The sequence below is a fragment of the Oenanthe melanoleuca genome, chromosome 5, assembly GCF_029582105.1.
Source record: "Oenanthe melanoleuca isolate GR-GAL-2019-014 chromosome 5, OMel1.0, whole genome shotgun sequence".
NCBI lineage: Eukaryota > Metazoa > Chordata > Aves > Passeriformes > Muscicapidae > Oenanthe > Oenanthe melanoleuca.
Window position 1 is genome coordinate 50,979,888 of NC_079339.1, and position 19,233 is coordinate 50,999,120.

Below are 19,233 nucleotides of genomic sequence, written 5' to 3' on the forward strand. Positions count from 1 at the left end.
GCCTCCCCTGTAGGCACCGATCCCCGGGACCGGGCACTCCCCCGCCGGAGGGGATTTCTCGGTTCCCCTCGCTCGGGAGGAGGTGCAACTGGAGTTTCCCAGCAGCCGGGTCCCGCCCCCGCCCTCCTCCCCTTATAGCCGGGCTGCCCCCGCCCCGGCCGCAGACCGTGTGTCCGTGCCGGTGGCAGTGTCAGTGCCGGTGTTAGTGCCGGTGTCAGTGCCCGTGCCGGTGTCAGTGCCGCTGTCCCGCTCCAGCCCCGCCGCCCGGAGCCGCCGCACAGTAAGTCCGTCAGAGCTCCTGCCGCCCGCCCGCAGCTCGGCTCTCTCCCCTTCCCCTCTCCCGGCTCTCCCGCTTCTCCCGAGCCGCTGCGCTCACTCACTGGGGGCTCTCTGCTGGGTCCGAGACTGGGCAACGAGTGGCAGATGCTGAAGGGTGGGTTCCGGACACAGGGACAGGTTTCAGCTCCACCTTTATTCCCTATGGGGATGAAATCGGACCGCTGCCAGGACAGCAGCTCCAGGCATATCCAGGGCTGGGCACTGCAAGGATATGTGCCTGGTAATTCCATTTTGACAGCTGGGTCTGATTTCCGCTGCTTTTCCCCTAAATTTCAGGGCACAAGTTCGAGAAGTGACTACTGTAAACCATTTCCCTCCTTCCTACCTCTCTGCTTTCCAACACCTTTCCCAAAATTTAGGTATTTTAGGTATTAGGCAGCAGAGTGTCCTAAACCCAGGATCTGGCACTGGGCTCCTGATCCAGCGTGGCACTTCTGCCCTCTCCTCTTTGTCTCCATTTAGAGGAAGTGGTTTTCCCCCAAACCACAGAAAAGTAATTGGATTATGATTCACTCAGTTTGGCCATGCTGAAAAAACACGATTTCAGAACCTGGACCCTGGATGGCCCCGGGGAAGCCCCTGTGACTTGTACTATGCCAGGGCCAAGCTGGCACATTTCTGCATTGCCATGCTTGCCCTTTTGTGACTGATTTTTCCTAGTCAGGGATGTCCCACAGCTCCTTTTCCCGGAGCACTAAAAAGCCTGTAGAAATTTCCTTCTGTCTTTGTGCAGCAGCAACATATCCACTGCAACCACTCCTCACCACAAGGAGATAGAATCCTTGGTGTGTTCAAAGTAGAATTTCTTTTTGAGGCTGCTGCAAAGTGAGGAAGATACTTTCTGTGACTGGAGCATATGGCTGATCTAGAAGCCGTAGTGCCTTGCTTTGACATTGCAAGCTCAGAGCAGAAAACCTGAAGAAACACTCATTCTCCAAAGTATTAGCTGCCTGCTCCCACCAAGGGACTTTGAGGCTTTCCAGCTCTGATAAAGCAAATCACAAGGGAGCAGAGAGCTCAGGTTTGGGTTTGCTTCATTCATCCTCATTATAAAAAGATGCCTGGAAAGCCAAAGAATTTGAAAGTGCCAAGAGAAGCTCCCAGGGAATTTGTTTATCTTCTCAGTCACTGTTAGCTGTAGCAGTGAACTTTGCAAACTTCAGGCCTTAAAGAAGAATTTGGCTTTGGAGCTGTATTATGAAAACAAAATTCTAGACAGCAGCAGCTGGTTGCTCTTTCAGTAGCAACAGTTCAAAATTGTGCTGCTCAGATATGAAGCAAGAAGAAAAACTTAGAGTATTACAGTACATCTTCTCTGCTTTTTCCTAATAATATTGTATATATAGAATTTTCTCTGTTTGAAAGATTCTCACTAACAACAAGAAATTATGATTTACCAGACAGTTTTCAGGTGTGTGTCTAATTTGGGGAAATCAGATTCTCATTTGGAAATGACTGCTACACTGCACAGCAGTATCTATACATGCTGATTTAAAGCATCTCTCTCATGCCAGGTGAGATGCCCTGGGGCCCTCTGCCTGCTCTGCCACTGCCATTCCCCTGGGTTCCTTGGGTTCCCAGTCACCCCCAGCCCTATAGGGGTGCCTGGTGATGCTGAGGCACATGGATTGAATCCTCTGGGGACATTCTGCTCCTGCCTTGGCTTCTTTACTGGAGACAAGTTTTGTTTTCCCTCAGCTCCCCCATTAGGAGCAGAACTTGGCCACCATCAGGATGCTGCTGGACCCCATATTGGGTGGTGGGTGTCTCACAGGGGTTAGCAGGTAGGACTGTGGATGAGAGCAGCACAGTGAAAGGTCAAGGTGAAGCTCTGGGTGGCCCAGCTCTTCTATGGACTGTAATTTCCAAGGCAGAGCCAAGAAGAAGTCCCCAGATATGTGGTGTCTCCATTCAGTACTTAACCCAGATAACAAAAATGTTAGGAAAAAATCCCCCACCTCCTAAGAGGGCTCCCAACTTGCAGAGATTGGGTCTGGCATCTCTGTGGACTCTTTGCTTTGGTGAATTAGCAGTTTGTTTAGGTGACCACAGTACACTAAACTCAAACTGTCTGCACTGCTCTACTGCTTCAAAGATGGTTTGACCCAGTGCAATTTTCTTGTGTGGGCAGGGATTACCACTTTTCCACAGGGAACGGATGGGGAGAGACATGGCTGATGCCAATGCAGAGAATAAACTTAGCCAGATAACTCTGGATTTATGAGAGGCTATGGGAGAGTAGGAGATATCCACTAAAATGAGATATAAATCTTCATGACCTAGGATGTCAGCAGGCTGGAGAGGACCAAAAATTCAAACAAATGCTTGTTAATACTGGCAGCAGCTCAGGAAAAAGAAGTAAAAAAAAAAGTTCAGCAAAAAAATTCAGAATAGGGATAATTTATAATTCTCTTCCCCTGAGTACTCTCTGGCACACCATGAGCTGCCCCTCACCAATGAAATCATTCTGCATGAAAGCTGCTTCCTTTGAGGAGGAAAAGGAAAAAATGGCAAGCCATTGTGCCCAGAGTCCAGGCTGGGTCCTTCTGTGTCTTGACTCTGCTCCAAGTGTTTCCTTTGCCCTTGCTGCCCACCCCAGGAAAGCTCCAACTCGGAGGTGGGTGCTGTGATCAGCAGAGAGCTCGCTGTATCCCACTATAGCTACACTACAGTCCCAGTGCTGCAGGGTGTCTGGACAGGGTGGCAGCTCTGGGAGCTGAGCTGCTCTTCTGGTTCGAAACCAGAAGCTGAATATGCTATGTCAGAAATAATTGGAGCTAAAGGCTCTCCTGGCACAAACCATGTTGCCACATAACAATGATGATGACAATGATAACAGTAAATTAGTAATAATACTGAGTTGGGAACAATGTCAACTCTTGACCTCAAATCATTACATTTCCCAAGACCTGAATTTGAGTTCTGTGCCTGAAAATTATTTAGCATTTCCCCTGATAAAAAAATTAAGAACTTGCCAGAGTTTTAGCAAGCTTTGATTTGTGAGAAGAGCACAGGCTTAGAGGAGCAGCTTGTGGCCATCCAAGCCAGAGCCAAGCTCCTGGCATGCCCTGTCTGCTGCATTGGGCAGGAGCACGTGCTAAATGAGGCAGGAGGTGCAGTATTAGCACAGCAACTCCTGCCTGGGCCCTCCAGATGTAACCAAGACCACCTCCTTTTTGCTGAGTATTGCCTGTAGAAAGTGTTGGCCTTTTCTTCTGTAAGTTTCTTAAAAGCACTTCTTTACATTAAGAACTTGGCTAACAATAATGAGAAGAGATGGACAGGGAGTGTTTGGTACCCCTTGACATTAAGACTGGGGCTGCATTTCAAGGCAGAAGTGGGAACTGGGGTTTACTGGTATTTCCTGCTGCTGATACAAACACAGGCCAACCAGCAGTGGCACATGATAATCACTGGGCAAGAGTTTAAGCTGGCCAAATGTGAGAGAGCATGGCAGCTTTTGCATCGACAGCCTTACCTAGGTGCTTGAGGCTGGCTTTTTTTTGAGCACTACCAGGACAAAGTTCTGACAGACGTTAAAAACTCAACTTTTAACCAGCTTAATAATTCCCCTATGGACTCTTGTATGTGTAGTGTCACTTTGATGCTTTTCAAAGATACATTGCATTCATCTTGGCATTGAAGAAGAACCAAAACTGTTTGAAGTCCACCTTTGTGATCATCATTCATCAAAATGAAAGACCTTCGCCTTTTGGAAAGAGAGTGGTACTTCCTTTGGTTAGAAAAAAACAAAAACCCAATCATGCTTTGTTTGAAATGATAGGAGAGAGAGAAAGGACTCAGCTGAGTCTGAGTCTGTGCTTGAACAAACAGGAAGGAAGGGATTTGGCAGAATTAATCTAAACACAGCGTTGTATTGGGAAATGCAGGTTATGAGAAGAGCCCTACAAAAATTAAGAAAGTTCAAATTACTTAGAGAGGATGATTGCCATGATTTTTTTTTTCTTTTTTTTTTTTTTTTTTTTTTTTTTGTTGGTTGTTTTTCTGGATATTTTTGTAGTGGGAAAAAAAAAAAGGAGCTCTTTTCCACTGCTTTCAGGGTTCTAGTAGGGCAGCCTGACTAGCAAATCTGGAGTGAACTGCAGGGAGTTTCCTTCCCCCTCCCCTCCTCAGTACATGTGCTAGGGAGATGTAGGTGCACAGATTCAGCCATGGCACAGCTGCTGGCTAACCTGGGATTAGCTCAGTTATTTAAGAGTATGGTGCTAATAGTGCTTTGGTTGTGGGTTCAACCCCTGTATGAGCCATTCACTTCAGAGTTGGAATCCTTGTGGGTCTTTTCCAGCTCAGACTGTTTGTAATTCCTGTCAGCTGAGCTCTGGTGCTCAGGCCCCCTTTGCTTGCTCATGCAAGCAGAATTCCTTCCCAAGTGAGTTTTCGTATTTGTTGTGTTTACAAAGTAGAAGCATTACTAATCCTGAACAGGGCCTGGCATCCAAAGCAGGGAGAAGGAAAGCTCTCAGCAAAGCCAGGCTCTCACTGCTCTCTGTACCACTCGGCTGCTACCACTAACTTGATGCTTCAAAGCTCTCCAAGCTGCCAGGAGCCAGCAGGAGGAAACACAATTAGAATGAAAAGCCACAGTCCTCCGAGCAGTTTTTGCAGAAATAAGTATCATATTTTGTATCAGCATGATACATATCAACATTATAAACTTAAGAGTATTTGAAGATCACCACATTGTGGCCTTATAACTGAAGCCAAATTCTTCATTTATTTAAAGTCTAACTTTTCTGCCATTACTCAGTACAAGTAAACCAAAACTTTTCAGAGTTCTTCATACAGATGTGCTTCAGTCTCCTAGATAGTCACTTTAAATAAAGTATTACTAGAATAAGGATTGGAAACTATGAGTCACTTAATTTATTTACAATGATTGCATAATTATAATAATTGTTATAAAATATTATAATAAATTGTTATATATATTGTTATAAATTGTTATAATAAATTGTTATAGTTATGCAAATAAATATCTTGGAATATATTGAATTATAGAGGAACATAATTCTAAATATGAATTCTGAAAAGAAGTTGTAACAGTAACAAATTTTTATTGTTAATTATTTGTACTGTAGGAGTGTTGGTGGTAAGGCAGGACTCTGGCAGGATCATATCTGTTTAAACAAGGCTAAACTACCTGATCCTTGTGCCTTGTTCCCACTTACCTTGAGCACAGATCAGGAAAAAAAGGCCCTGAGTAAGGGCCATGTAAGAGTATGAGAGTTTTTTGGCTGCTCTGAAGGCACAGGACACTTATCCCACCCACATCATTCATGTGCCCATCCATGCTCAGGATCCTATGGGAACACAGCATCCTATAAGAGAGCCTGACAAGCTCAAGGTCTCAAATCAGGACAGCTGAATCACCCTCAAAATGGCTCTTTGATTGTCTCTAAGTTAGACCAGAGAGCTGCTTCCATTCTCTGCATTACCTGGGATGGTGTTGCTCAGGAATTCTGAGCTCACACCAGACACATAGCAATCTCCCTGTTGCCCATACATTTGCCTTGCCACACTTTCTCCATAGTATTTTCCTTCCTGTTATAATCTGATCCTTTTTTGTTTTTTTTCTTGAAATTTACAGGCTAGAAGGAAAATGATGAAAATGTTACCTTTTTTCCAAAGTGGTCCTTTTGGAATACGCAGTGGATCAGAGGGTTGCATTGATGCAAACAGGCCATTTGAAAACACTTCAGCATCAGTAGCTGAGGAAGCTCCTGCCTGTCCTGAACCTTCTGCAGATGAAATCTGGTCCAGGGACCAGGAGAAGATGAGAGAAAGGCCGGGGGCAGCCTGCAGAGCTTCACGGGCCTCTTCAACCACGAGCAGTGAGAGTTGCATCTCTGCCGGTGACAGCCCTGAGAAGGGAAACAAAGGAATAAAGGGAATGCTTAAAAGTGCATTTAAAATAGTTAAAAAGACCAAGCCACCCAGTGGTAAGTGCTCCTCCTCTTCCTTGCATCACTTCATGGGCCATAGTTACCTCTAGAGGGGCTGTATGAGGCAGGGAATTGTCCCCTAGGGAAACAAACCTACCGATAGATTGAAATGAATCTTGGCTTCTTTTCCAAGAAGCCTGGGGAAAATTTGGCTGAGGGAGACATGACCTCAAGTCCTAGTCCTTTAGTACCAAGAGCACAGTCCTTGAGGAACTATCTGTTTGCAGGTTTTCTATCTAAAACAAAACTTATTTCTACCTCTTATGGGGGCACAGAGAACTGAGGATAGGTGAGAAACCAAGGTGTAACTTTGAGCTCTGTTCCTCCATCTCATCTTATGAAGTCTCGTTGTTTTAGTACAAATTATTTCATTTCCAGACAAGCCTTTATCTGTCTAATTGCCATCTCTTTCTCCATGTGTCAAATGCTTTCCCTAACTGGTGGTTTTCCTTCTTGGCCTTGCATTTGCTGCTGAAAACAGGCCTTTTGTACTTTTTTCTTACCGCTGCATTGCCCCATCCCCCAATGTATTTTTTTTTAAGTAATCAGATTTTTTAAAACAACCAGAATTGCAGAAAGTATTCCAGATGAGAGACCACCAATGTGTGGTACAATATATTCCTATTTTCCCATCTCAGCTGGATATTTCTCACTGAGTACATCCTGGGGCTGTAACTGACATGTTCACTCTCACCTCCCAGTAAGGATTTACTAAATCTCTCTTCCTCCTCCATCTCAAGCTGATTCATATCCAGCTTGCAGCATAAAATCCTATTTGTTGCTAAGTAACTTTTGTTCTTTTGAATTTGCATCTTGTGTATTGTGCTATTAAATTTCAGCCCATTTACTATTCAAGTTATCCCATTGTTCCTGTAAAATTGCACCAAGCCCTCAGTTTCGATAATGTCTCTGAACTTTGTGCAATCAGCAGATGCTAAAAGGGCACTCCCAGCTTTTGTGCCACAATCTCTAAGGACAAATGAAGTAAGATGAGTTTCATGAATAGTGAAAAATTTCTCCATTCAGGGTCCTCCATGCAAACATTACATACCTAACAAATCTTATTCTGGGATACAACTATGCCATTTTAACTAATAATTTCCCAGGTTGCCCTGTCTCAGGTAACTGACTGTAATTTAGATAAGATAGTTCAGTTGTATTTGTCTTGCTTGCTAAATGTGTCCTCCCAAACAATTTCACAGGTCAGGTTGTGCCAAATCTATTTCTGGAAAACCCATGTGGTATTTCCTTTAGCACATCTTTAGTTACATCTCTCTATCTACATTATTTCTAAAGCCATGCTTCTGACTTGAGAGCATATTAATGGGAAAGGGAATGAGCAATAGCTAACTCCACAAGGCTAAATTTTGGAAAAAATTATAGGTGGTTTGTGAATAGCTGTCCATATGCAACACGCTGGTGATGGGTAATCAAATTCCCATCACCCCAGTTAAAGGCAAGTTAGAAGTAACCTGATCTTTAAATAAACATAATAGATTTTCTGTATGGTGTAGGAGCCCAAGAGCTAGCATTTTGGAAGTATAAGCATTTTTTTTAAATATTCCAGAGCCATCATATTTTTATAAAACAGAAATCTAAAACTTTGCTTTTGGTTAAAGAAAGGCTGTTCTTTTTTCACCAGTTAAACAAGTCATGGATCTCGTTGGAGAGCAAAAGCTTTGTGATGCTATACAACATTTGTTTGTCCTGGAGAAGAACCTGTCTAGCAAAAGTGAGGAGGGACTGAACACCAGTCAGAAAGACATTGAGTCTGTCTATGAAGTTCTGAAGCACAAAGTCTTCAGCACCTTGAAAGATTCTGTGCTGCTTGCAAAAACAAACCCAGACCTGCTGCAGCAGGCTGTGGAGGCTCTGAAAGAACAGGAGAAAGAAGATCAGAACTACATGTCAGAGAATCCACCTGATCAAAATATGCAATTTAGACCTAGAAGATGGAAAGAGCTTTGGATGGCTACAGTAAAGGAGTCGGTAGAAGCTCGAATGAAAGACACAAGCCGCACTCCTAGAACTGAGAACCTCTCTGCAGTTGGCCAGAACCTCCTGCACATGGGAAAGACAATGAAAGAAGATTTGACAGTGGTTGCCAAATACATTAACAAGCTTTATCCTCCTGAGTTTAATGTGTTCAGCATATATGCAGAACTCTACCACAATTATTTTGCCACCCAGGCAAAGAAAGATGCTGAGTCTCATCTGGAAGACAAAGATATCTACCTTCTTCTCTCATGGGTGCACAACTTTTATCCAAAGTAAGTGGGCTTTTATACAAGTTTACCCCTGGCAATCAAAACAGACTCATTGGCTGCAAACCCAGGCATTTGCTTGATTTATGAATTAGTATTACTGCAGTGCATTCCAGACCTGGCTAAGTTCTGGTGTTACTGATGATGTGCTTATTTACACTCCTGTCCAGAACAGCCATAAGGGACACACTCAAGGCTGCAGGTCTGTAAATGAAGGGCTGTTCCACCATTCTGGCTTCTGGGCAACAGACACACAGATGTTTAGGGCTTCATTTGTGGGGTAAATTGGTCAGGTTCATTGCCTTTATCTATTCCAGTTGCAGACCTGGGCTCACTCTTGGGAAATTTGGAAAATTCAACCCTTTGTACCAGAAGGCAGATAATAAATAGAACATCCTTGCAATTATCCTGGGTGTGGAGGATGTTGCTTAGGTGTTACTCACAGTCTTTGTTTTCCTTATCTTTAGGAGAGCCAGGGGTGTGCCCCTGTGAGAGGGCACCATCAGCCAAGGGTCCCCATAAACCCTGTCTATTATTGAACTGAAAATATTGCTTATTGTGGCTAACAGTACTTGGTGGAGAATTGAGGGCTTTCACTTCTTAGGTGGAAACCAGTAAAGACACCAGCAATGTTTCTTGTGTTCTAAAGTCATTCAGCTCCAGTTTTAGTGTTTCACTGATGAGTGTAATGATTCAGTGTTGATCCCGGAAGTTTTCCACAGCCAGTGTTGTGTTCTAGGTCAGGATATACCAGCCTGAACCAGCCTGTGTTTGGAAGTGAGCAGTTATGAGGGGTAGGGCTCAGCCAGAGCAGCTCAGCCTGGCAGCAGCTCTGAGAGTGTTCCCAGAGGCCACATCCAGGTGTCTGCTGAGGGACTACCTCTCAGCCATCAAACACCAGCTTTTCATCTGCTTACCTCTCTATATTGATGGAGAGAGGTCATGTCCAGGGGCTGGACTCCCCTGCTTGCTTCAGGTCCCCCATCCCCACCAGAACATAGTGGCTGGTACTCAGGAGTTTGACAGACCATGACACCATCTCCGGGGTTGCTTGAGGTCCCACCCTCACATCTCACCCTCAGTGCATAATCATTCAACTTCTCCAATTCCTGCCTGGACTACAAACAATGTACATTTCTATCTGTTTTTTCACTGATATCCTCAAAAAGTGTTAGTGATTTGCATCAACAACTGTCTTGAATTACACTGCCCTTGGAAAATACAATTGTTTGGCTTTTTTCATTCCAGAGACATGAGAAAAGATCATACTTTAGCCATGGAGTTGGATAAAGTTAAGCTTGGAAGCCTTTTGCCTTCAAGTCTGAGCAAAGAGCTTGAAAATAAATACCTTGACAGTGAAGAGGTAAGAAAGGTTCAGTCACTCCTTCCCTTCACTGCTCCCATATGACTCCTCAGAGAAGCTGTGACTTGTCCTGCACAAACACTTCTTCACCAGTGAGCCACACACCCTTCCAGGGAGAAGCAAAGGCTTTTGTTTGTTTTTGGGGAACAGGTCACCCTTTTGCTAGGTGGGACTTGCAGAGTAAACTGCTTAGCCCTGGGAGCCATGAGAAAAGAACTGCTCTGTTCTTGTAAATCATATGATAGCAGCAGGGGGAAAATCCAGCAACAGATCTTTATGGGCAACTTTCCAATTGTCTGATAAATCTCCAGAGGGATTTATGATCCCTCTCACAGGAATCTCTGAAGGATCTTGGATTACTCCTGGTCTCTGCAGAGGTGCCAGACTTGAGTGAGCATAAAACGTGGAGATCTGGTCTTGACTAATCTGTTTCTTTGATGGAGAATCGCCTGGTCTGCAGAAAATAAAAGTTGCTCTGGTTTTTGTATCACCCTTCCCTTAATGGAAACAAGAAGCTACTTTTACAGTACTCCCATAGCTTAGTGCTTTTGGCATTTGGGGCTGGAATTCCCAGAAAATGAGAGGATGAGTTCCAAGTTTAGATGTAGTCCGTGATGGTTTGCATATGGGAGTTGTGGTGTGAGGTCTGCAAAGCTCATGAACAGGGCACTGGGGGATCAGCAATATGTGCCAGATACTGCACAGACCATTTCCAAAGCCTCACTGCAGCACAGAGGGGTCAGAGCAGAGAAAGCCTGAGAGCACTTTGTTTACCTCTCCAGCACTTGTGTGTTGTCAGAAGAGCTCATAAAAAAAAGATTGCAAAGGCAGGTAGCTCTGAGTGTGACTCATGCACAGTGTGTGGTTGGGGGAATTTGGGCTCTGGCACAAGTAGCTGCTTCAGCCTTCCTACCCACTGCTCCCCTCCCTTCTCTCCTGATCCCCCTGGAGGTGTGAGGGGATCTTCACTCCTACCTTAAAATATTCAACTCACTGTTGCATAGGTGGATATCATGATGGGGTTGTCCTTGTTGCTGTGAAGTCATGGGTCAAGCATCTCCTAAAAAGGAGCCTTTATTTCCCAGCCAGAGCTGAGGAAAAAGTCTGCTGAGCTGGGCAAAAGGTGGGTGGGCGAGTAAAACCTGCCTAAGGCAGGAGCTGTTGCATCCATGTTACAGTAAATACCTTTGTTCTTCCTTCCCTAAAGGTCACTGTCAAAAATTCACTGAGCAGATGTTTAGATAAAGAAATCCAAAGATGGAAAGAAGACAAGGAACCAGAGAAGCTAAATGGGCATTTTCAGAGTGAACTACTAGGAATATTTGTTATCCAGGTAATACAGAGCTATATAAAAAATAAACAATTGCATCCTTTACCTGCTTAGGATTTGAGATGCTCAATACAGAAAAGGAAAAGGCCAAGTCACTTGTCTAGAATGGTAGCAGAGGTGAGTGATACAGGGAAGCTCAAAACCATGGTCTGTCTTGGGTGTACCATGTGATGGAGGGAAATGCCTCTATAAGCAAAACAAGAAGAAAAACTGCCTTCATTCTCACTGTGCAATTTCTTCTGCGTCCCCAGCAGCAGAGAGACAGGAGACAGGTGCAGTTGATTGAGAAATGGGGAGTCTCTTTCTTACTGTCAGGGAGAATGCCACAGGCAGAGCTGCCCCTTTCCTTTTTTGACTGCAGAAGATTAGTTGAGTTTATTTTTATGAAACAAACCCCTCATATGTTGAGGTAGTTGTGATTTAATTGTTATTTAAATGCAATCTAACAACATTAAAAAAAAAAAAAGAAAAAAAAGAAACCAAGTATCAAATTGCTTATTTTCTCAGCTGTTTTCTAGATTTTCTTCATGCTTATTTTGAACCTCTCAACTAAGTATTACTACTTTATATGGTCCCTGGCTCAGTTGCAGGGGGGATGCAGGAGAGCTGGGTGCAGTTAGTAAAGGATCTGCAGCCTCTTTACCCAGCAAACCTGGCCTTTTTGGAGCAGGTGACATTTGAGACCGATCTCTCTTGTTTGTTAGAGTATCTACAGCAGCCAGAAGCGAGCTGAGGACATCAGCAAGGCCGTGGGTGAGGAGCTGTCCCGGCGGCTGCTGAAGGAGCTGCCAGCCTTCCTGAGGAGGTGAGGTGGGGAGGGGCTGTGGGCAGCAGGGCCAGCACAGCACCTGGGCAACCACTCACCCACCTCTTCTCTTCCCATCTCCCCTCCAGCTACAGGGATGCCTTTGAAGACTTCAAGGAGAAAAGCAAGAAGCACACACACTACAAGCCTATTCTGATTGCAAATATTAACAACTGCTGGAATTTTAGGTAAGGGTTTGAAAGAAAAGGTTTTGCTCCTTCCTCTGCAGGCAACATATAATAGTGTGATAGAGGGGAGGTACTCCAGAGTGAGCAGAGGTAGGTCTATCTGCCTGCAGAAGCTTTGGAGACCTCTGAATTTCTGTCTCTCCTCTGAGGATAGACTGTTCTGACCTGGCTGGTATTTTCTTGCAGAGAATACACAGAGAAATACATGGCAGAGAAGGACGACAGTAAAGCTGATATCCTCAGCACTCTCTCTGATATTGAAAACAGTGGCTTTGATGTGCTGCTTCAACAGCTCTTTGCCAAGCTGAAGGTACCATCTCTGTGCCCCACACCCTCCTGCCCCATGGCTCAGCTGATACCAGGGCAGGGCATGTTCTCCTGCCGTGCTATCTGTTGCTCAAATCTCTGATTCAAATCAGCCAAGTTCAGAAGGGACAGGATCGGTCCTTACCACACTGCTGCCGGAAAACTCCCACTAAGCTGTCCTTGAGCAGGTCCTCAAGCCTGCAGGCAAAGTGGGTGCAGTGACATAGGCATGACTGTGCAGGTGAACATAAAATCTGCTGATTGCATCTGAGACAATGGCTGCAGCAGGGAGAGTCTCAACCTGCAGCTGTTTGCTCTCCACACTGCAGGAAGCCATCACTAATGGCATAAACTGCAATTACACAGCTTTTGGCTTCCCCATAAAGGTGACCTGAAGGGCATTATTTTTGTACTTTTGGCTTCCTTTTTTTTTTTGTTGTTTTTGTTTTGTTTATATATATATAACACAATCTTTTCAAGTTAAGCAATTTTGGTGGAGGGAAAGGAAGCGTAGGAGTCAGGAATGTTCAGCCACAATCTCTCCTGCTTTCTCTGTAGAGCCTTTTGGTGCATTTTTTTTTTTTTTCATTTTTGTATTTATTTGCTATGGCTGAGAAAAAATTTGATTGAAAACATCTCATAAGGATTCTTTTTTTTTTCCCTGATGGTTCCATAATTCTTTAAGACAAGACAGTGACAGAAAAAAAAGCAGATATAATAAAAACACCTGCAATATAAACCTTTCAAGCCCTTGGTCTTCTTCACCACGAGGAACCAAGGAGACACAGCCCTTCTTCCCCTGTCCCTGTAAGGCATCACCACACACCCCTGCACAGGAGTACATGCCATGCTCTTGCTACATGGGATACACTACATGTAGAAATGACAAATGTGCACGTGCATAGAATTTGTTTGGCCTAACTTAGCAGATTTTCTTTTTTCAGCCAATGTACAAGAAGTTTACAGAGAATAAGTGGGATTCCAGCAGTGAAATTATGAATGAGATCATGAAAACCACCAGCAAACATATTTCAGACTTCCAGACCTTAAAGGACCCATTTTACCATGTAAGTCTAAGAGAAATATTGGAGGGATTCTGGGGTGCTGAGGTTGCATTTTCAGCTCTGACCCTCTATGGCTTGAGTTGCCTTGACCTCTGGGTGAGCTGGTGAGCTGGCCTGGCATCAGGAAGCCTCTTGGGCAGGGTTTCCACCAGCATGCAGTTTACTCAGATTAGGTGCATAAATCTTACCCTTCTCTGACAGAAACAGACTCCTGTAACTCTGCTGCACTGTTTACAGAGCAAACCACCCCTGATATACAGAAAGTGCTTTAGAGACCACCCAACACACGGCTTTATTTACAGATTTGGTTTAGCAATTTTGAAACACAGATGCAGTTGCATAGTTTAGTCTCATTGCTGCTTTGATTGCCCTAAGGACTGGAGGAGTGGATGCAACCAGGACAAATCCCAGAGAACTGAGCCAGAGCCACATCCTCAGTGGTGCTGGACTATATATGAAATATCATCAGATAAAATAATATTTGATTCCTGTCTTTGTCTTTTTAGTAGCTGAGACAAATAATGATGTTTTATGTGTTAGAGAGAAGAACAGGAAGAACAGCATGAATTCCTGTTTTCTGGAATACTGTTACTCCTCTAGCACATGGAAATCTTTTCTGTGCTTTTAACTCTTCCCAGAAGGAAACAACATTTGGAAATTCCCATACTTATTAGAGCACAAAGAAATTCTCAGCAGCTAGGATGTGTCATAACCAGATTTGGGAGGTTGGCAACCAGGGCTGTTGCTGCTGGGTAATCAACAGCAGGCATTGGTGAGGCATGTCTTACAGCACCCACGATGGTTTTGTCCTCCATCCACACACACAGTTTGTTCTGTCCCCAAGAAAAAGACAGATGGATGATGATTCCCTCCTCTCCATCCCACCAGGCTATCGTTGAGAAGATCCATGCCCGTTTGGTTAAAGAATACATTGTGAGGCTGCTGAAGAGGAAAGTCAGCCTGAAAACTCCAGCACAGCAGCAAGCTCTGGCCCAACACATCTCCAAGAATGCTGCTGACCTGGAAGCCTTCTGCACCAGCAATGTACGTGAGTGCACAGACTGAAAAACAGGAAAATAATTCTGGGAACTTTTGTTAACCTTTTCAACTCAGCCTAATTTCCTGGAAGGCAGGACCTTAGGCAGAAAGAGGTCTCTAAGTACCCATAGGCAGAAAGGCTCCCCTATCAGCAGTCTGCCCCTCCTTGTTTGGAGAGACATGATTTCATCCTCCTTTGTCCCACAGGCAGTTTCCTTTTGAAGGTTTATATGAATAGGGCCAGAAGACTTAGATAATCTTTTCCGGTTTCAGTACAGCGTCCATGGAGTCTGGGTTTCCTCTCACCCTTGATTTCCTCCATGTTGCAGCTTTTAGGTCAGCCAGGGGCTAAAGCAGGCATTGTGGGGTCTGTGGTATGCAAGGAATTTCTCCATGAGAGCCACAGTTGGAACACCCCTCTCGATCCTTTGAGATCATCTCCCTCCTTCCATGCCTCTAATTTTGCCTGCAAAAAAAGCTAACAGCTAAGCCAAAACCTGTTCTCCATCACCCCATGTATGTCTGACTGGAGAAGGAACAAGCCTGGGTTTCACACAGTGTGGGTGGGAGGTCAGGCAGCTGCACCTTGGAAATTCCAATGATCAGGAAAAAGCTCTGGCTGGGGCATCTATCCAGTTTTGGCAATACCTGGAGATTCTAAAGGCAGGGTTGTGTTTGGAGCTGGGGCAGAGCAACACGTGGTAATGACTTACCTGGCCCATCAGACCTTATATACACCAGGCAGTTCAGAAACCCAGGAAAAGGGAAATCAGCCAAGAGAGTCTGCTGAGGTGGATGTGGAAGTCTCAGTGTTATGGCAAACCACACACTACTTGTGTAAGAGGATTAAAAACCATTAAAAAGCTACTCCAATTTTTCCAAGGCTGCCTCAGGTGAAAACCACGAGGCACCTAAAATCACGGATGTGTCTTTTCCCCTTGCCAGGAAACAGCCTCAGGAGCCAGCTCCCAGGGTGGGGGGAGGTTTGCACCCCCATAATGTCCTTCTAACCACTTTCTCTTCTCACAGGGATCTCAAGCCACGTGGCTGAATTCAGCACTCCCCAAAATGGCTGAAATAATCCGACTTCAGGATTTAGGTGCTATTAAAATTGAAGTTGCAACACTTGCCAAAACATACCCAGACATTCGGTAAGAGATGCTGAAACAGATTTGCTAATACTCATGGAATTTTAATTGGGCCAGAGAGCAGTCAAATATGAATATAGGTGAGGTTCATATAGCCTGAGCCTATAAACCTGGGTGGGGGCTGTCCTCCAGGCTGTGGCAATCCCAGTGCTATCAGAAAGCAAAGGAAGATATGAATAAAAGCCTACTGGTATATTCCAAATTCTGGCCTGATTATCTCCTTTACCTTGGAGATTCCCTTCCCTACCCCAAACACCCCAGGACAGTGCAGGGTCTTGTGCAGGACTGCCAGATGCTGAGCTGGCACCCGCAGGGGACGTCAGCACATGCCACAGGGCGGGAGCCACATCCTGCTGCAATGGCCCTGCCATGTGGAGGTGTGTGGGCAGAAATAACACCTGCCCCTATCTCTTCCACAGCAAAAAGCACCTGGAAGCATTCCTGCACATCAAAGGCAATTTGTCACGCCATGAAGTCAAAAGCATCCTGGGCTACTTGGCGGACGGCACAGCATCCACACAGTCCAGGGCCTTGCTCTTCTCCAACATCAACGTGTCCTAGACCAAGGCATGCCTTGGCACCACCCTGTGCTGGACTGTGGGGTGAGCTGGGGATGGAGACCATCTCCTGGAGCAATGCACAGCACACACTGCCACCTTTTCCTGTGGAAAGTGCTTTGTCCCAGTCTGGTGCATCTCTGAGGGAATCATCGTCCTCTGTGTGGAGCTGGGCACAGGGTGCACCCATGAGAGGTGTGGTGCCTGCAAGGGCTGGGGCTGCTCCTCACACCAGTCATGGATTCCCTCTGAGGTCTCCTTGGTGCCACCATATTCTCTGCCTGGACACTGCCCTGGTGCTCTGAACTCCATCTGCCTCTCAGGGTGCCACAGAAGCCACATCACAGACCAAGAGGCACCACCTGTAGCGTTTTGTCTTCTAAGGAAAAGAAGGGAAACAAAGACTGAAACCAACATTCAGATATACTGGAGAAGTCGCATGTGAGCATGCTTCCAATCCATCTGCCTTCCTCACAGTCAGGCAGGGCAGCTGTGTTAGGCTGGTGGGTGAGGCACAAGGTTTGTGGTGAGGAGGAGCTGCAGCTCAGCTGTGGCAGGGGCTCCCTTGGAGCAGCTGCAGGCTCTGACCCAGGGCAGCAGCACTGCCCAGGGACTTGGGGTTTCCCATGGAGAACTGGCCCTGGAGAGCGTGTGCTTCCTTCACCTCTGTGAGGTGGGAGCACCTGGGCCCCTGGCAGCCCCTCTGCAGTGACCCCATCCAGGGCATCTACACAGAGGGACCCCTCAAACAGGGGCAAGCTGCCTATTGCAATGTTTGTGTGGGCTGAGCCAGCATCTGGTAAAGCACTTGGGATATTACCAAAGTCCTCCTTATCAAGGAGAGAACTCCAGACCCCATTAACAGCATGGGCTTTGAAAGGGGTGTGGAACTGGTCTCAAATATCATCAGTAGATACTGAGTACCCTGTATGTGTCACCATTCTCTTGCTTGCTCTTTCCCCTCTTGCTGTGAGGTAGATAGGATGTGAAAATAAAAATGGGTCTCTTGTGAAACTGTGTTTTGTTTCTTACAGAACAGTTCTTTTGGGAACCTAATCAGTTACCAAACAGCACTGTGTATATTTGGAGATCTTTCCCTTCTGTTTTCCTCTATTTCAACTTTTGCATCAGTCTGTGAAAAGTCAGACCGGAAGGAAGATGCCTGATGACTGTGCAAACTCTATAATGTATTTATATGTATATGCAATATATCACCGGTGTATTTTTGCACCCAATCTTATTTTTTCTCAGTTAGAGATACTAATTTGCAATGTTTATAATAAACAGTATTCAAATATGCTAGAGAAGTGACTCATGTATTCTGTCTCTGGCTCTTGTTGACTGTGTTGCCACAGCTATGTCCTCCTCCAAAGGGCCATTTCTCCCAGCCTGCTCTGGTGAGTATCACCCACTGGTTCCAAGTAGGGGGTCTTGCTGGACTACAGACAGGTTGGAAGAGCATTGCTGATGCCCCTGCAAGACATTCACTGATCATGATGGGCTTCTCACTAGCAGTGGCCAGTGGCACACGCTCAGAGGGGTCTTCTGCCAACAGATCCTGTGGCAGAATTGTGCCCTAAGTGAAAAACAGTGCTTTGGTTTTAGTCTGCTGCCTGGCCACAGGCAGCATAAATCGCCCTTTCCTTCCTTAAGCACACTCACACAAAACTCATATAGACACATGGGTTAAAAATTATTATTTAAACACTTAGCTACAGTTTAAAGCTAAATGCCAAAATGACTTCTGACTGTGCTGAGTACTCATGACAACTGTCACCTATTGGGTAACATTTTCTTTCCCAATTAGTGAAAGGTCATTTTATTGCTATAAAAATATGTATTTTGATTTAGAGATCTGTTAAAGGCCTACGGAAATGCATCATACAAGTGATTGCACTGATCTTTAAAAAAAAAAAATTCAGCAAAGTAAGTGCCCAAAGGGAAACAGTGTCTATTTATATATCATAATTAGCATGGGTAGGAGAAAATCGTTTTCATACACATTTCATAAGCCATATGGAAGTGCATTGTGCAATTCTCTTCATCCTGCTATAAAACCCCAGCTTTCATCTCTAATGAGCCCAGGAAACTAATTTATTTATCTTCCCGTATGACTCGACATTTACAATGGCATTTATTTATAGGTGGCATATTACACATAGCCAGGTAGTTTCAGGAGGTTGTACAAATGTCTTCTAATAACAGTGTTAGTTCAATGTGATAAAAAGCTCTTCTAAAAACTAAGTAAATAAAATTTTCTGAGGTCAGTGTAGCTTGATTTTCTTTATCATGCAACCTCTGCTGATGCTGATGCCTGCCTCTCCTTGGAGGCAGAGCAGATACCAAGATTTAATAAGATCAATTTTACAGAACAATTAGGAAAGCTGGTTCCTGAGCACAGCTGCTGTGGCATTAGGAGCTTTCCCTATTTGCTATCATCAGTGTCCCCAGCACATCAGCACACAACAGCCACCACACTGGGCACAGGCTGAGCTCAGACATGCACTCACACATGCTCCTGGCTCCCTACCCATCCATCCCACCTGGCATTTCCATCATTTGACAGAAGACTTGCAATTTGGACTGCAAAAGATGCACGGACAAAACCACAGCATAGCAGGAGGTGGTCTGAGGCATTACTCCCTGTTCTGCCCCTGTGGTATGCCAAGTCCTCAGGGACACCTGGGGAGCCTCTGCCCTTTCTGCAGTTGAAGCCAAAACCTCCAGAGAGCTCATGGACTCTCTGTAAGTGTGAGTGTGATAGAAAAAAAAAAAAAAAAAATGTTTTGTTAGAGCCTGCTGAAAAACTTTGGGAACTGCTGACCTGGAAATGAAGGGTTAAGAAGCCAGAATGCTAGTAATTCCTTC

The 19,233-nt window shown here is 45.1% G+C and overlaps 1 protein-coding gene across 1 annotated transcript; it reads left to right on the forward strand.

Moving 5' to 3' along the window:
- The first annotated feature begins 166 nt into the window (after positions 1 to 166).
- On the forward strand, positions 167 to 17,672 carry TNFAIP2 (TNF alpha induced protein 2). The gene is made up of 12 exons (XM_056494220.1): positions 167 to 280; positions 5,948 to 6,299; positions 7,945 to 8,572; positions 9,815 to 9,929; positions 11,137 to 11,262; positions 11,964 to 12,064; positions 12,154 to 12,252; positions 12,439 to 12,562; positions 13,503 to 13,625; positions 14,511 to 14,666; positions 15,690 to 15,811; positions 16,228 to 17,672. Exons 2-12 carry the CDS (start codon positions 5,960 to 5,962, stop codon positions 16,367 to 16,369), a joined length of 2,076 nt encoding a protein of 691 aa, XP_056350195.1. The 5' UTR covers positions 167 to 280; positions 5,948 to 5,959; the 3' UTR covers positions 16,370 to 17,672.
- The last annotated feature ends 1,561 nt before the right edge of the window (positions 17,673 to 19,233 follow it).

Bases quoted from the DNA above. Each gene is read 5' to 3' on its own strand.
- TNFAIP2 (XM_056494220.1), top strand. From the start codon at position 5,960: ATGATGAAAATGTTACCTTTTTTCCAAAGTGGTCCTTTTGGAATACGC. The intron at 11,263-11,963 runs GTAATACAGAGC...CTTGTTTGTTAG, and splicing joins TAGGAATATTTGTTATCCAG to AGTATCTACAGCAGCCAGAA. The intron at 13,626-14,510 runs GTAAGTCTAAGA...CCATCCCACCAG, and splicing joins TAAAGGACCCATTTTACCAT to GCTATCGTTGAGAAGATCCA.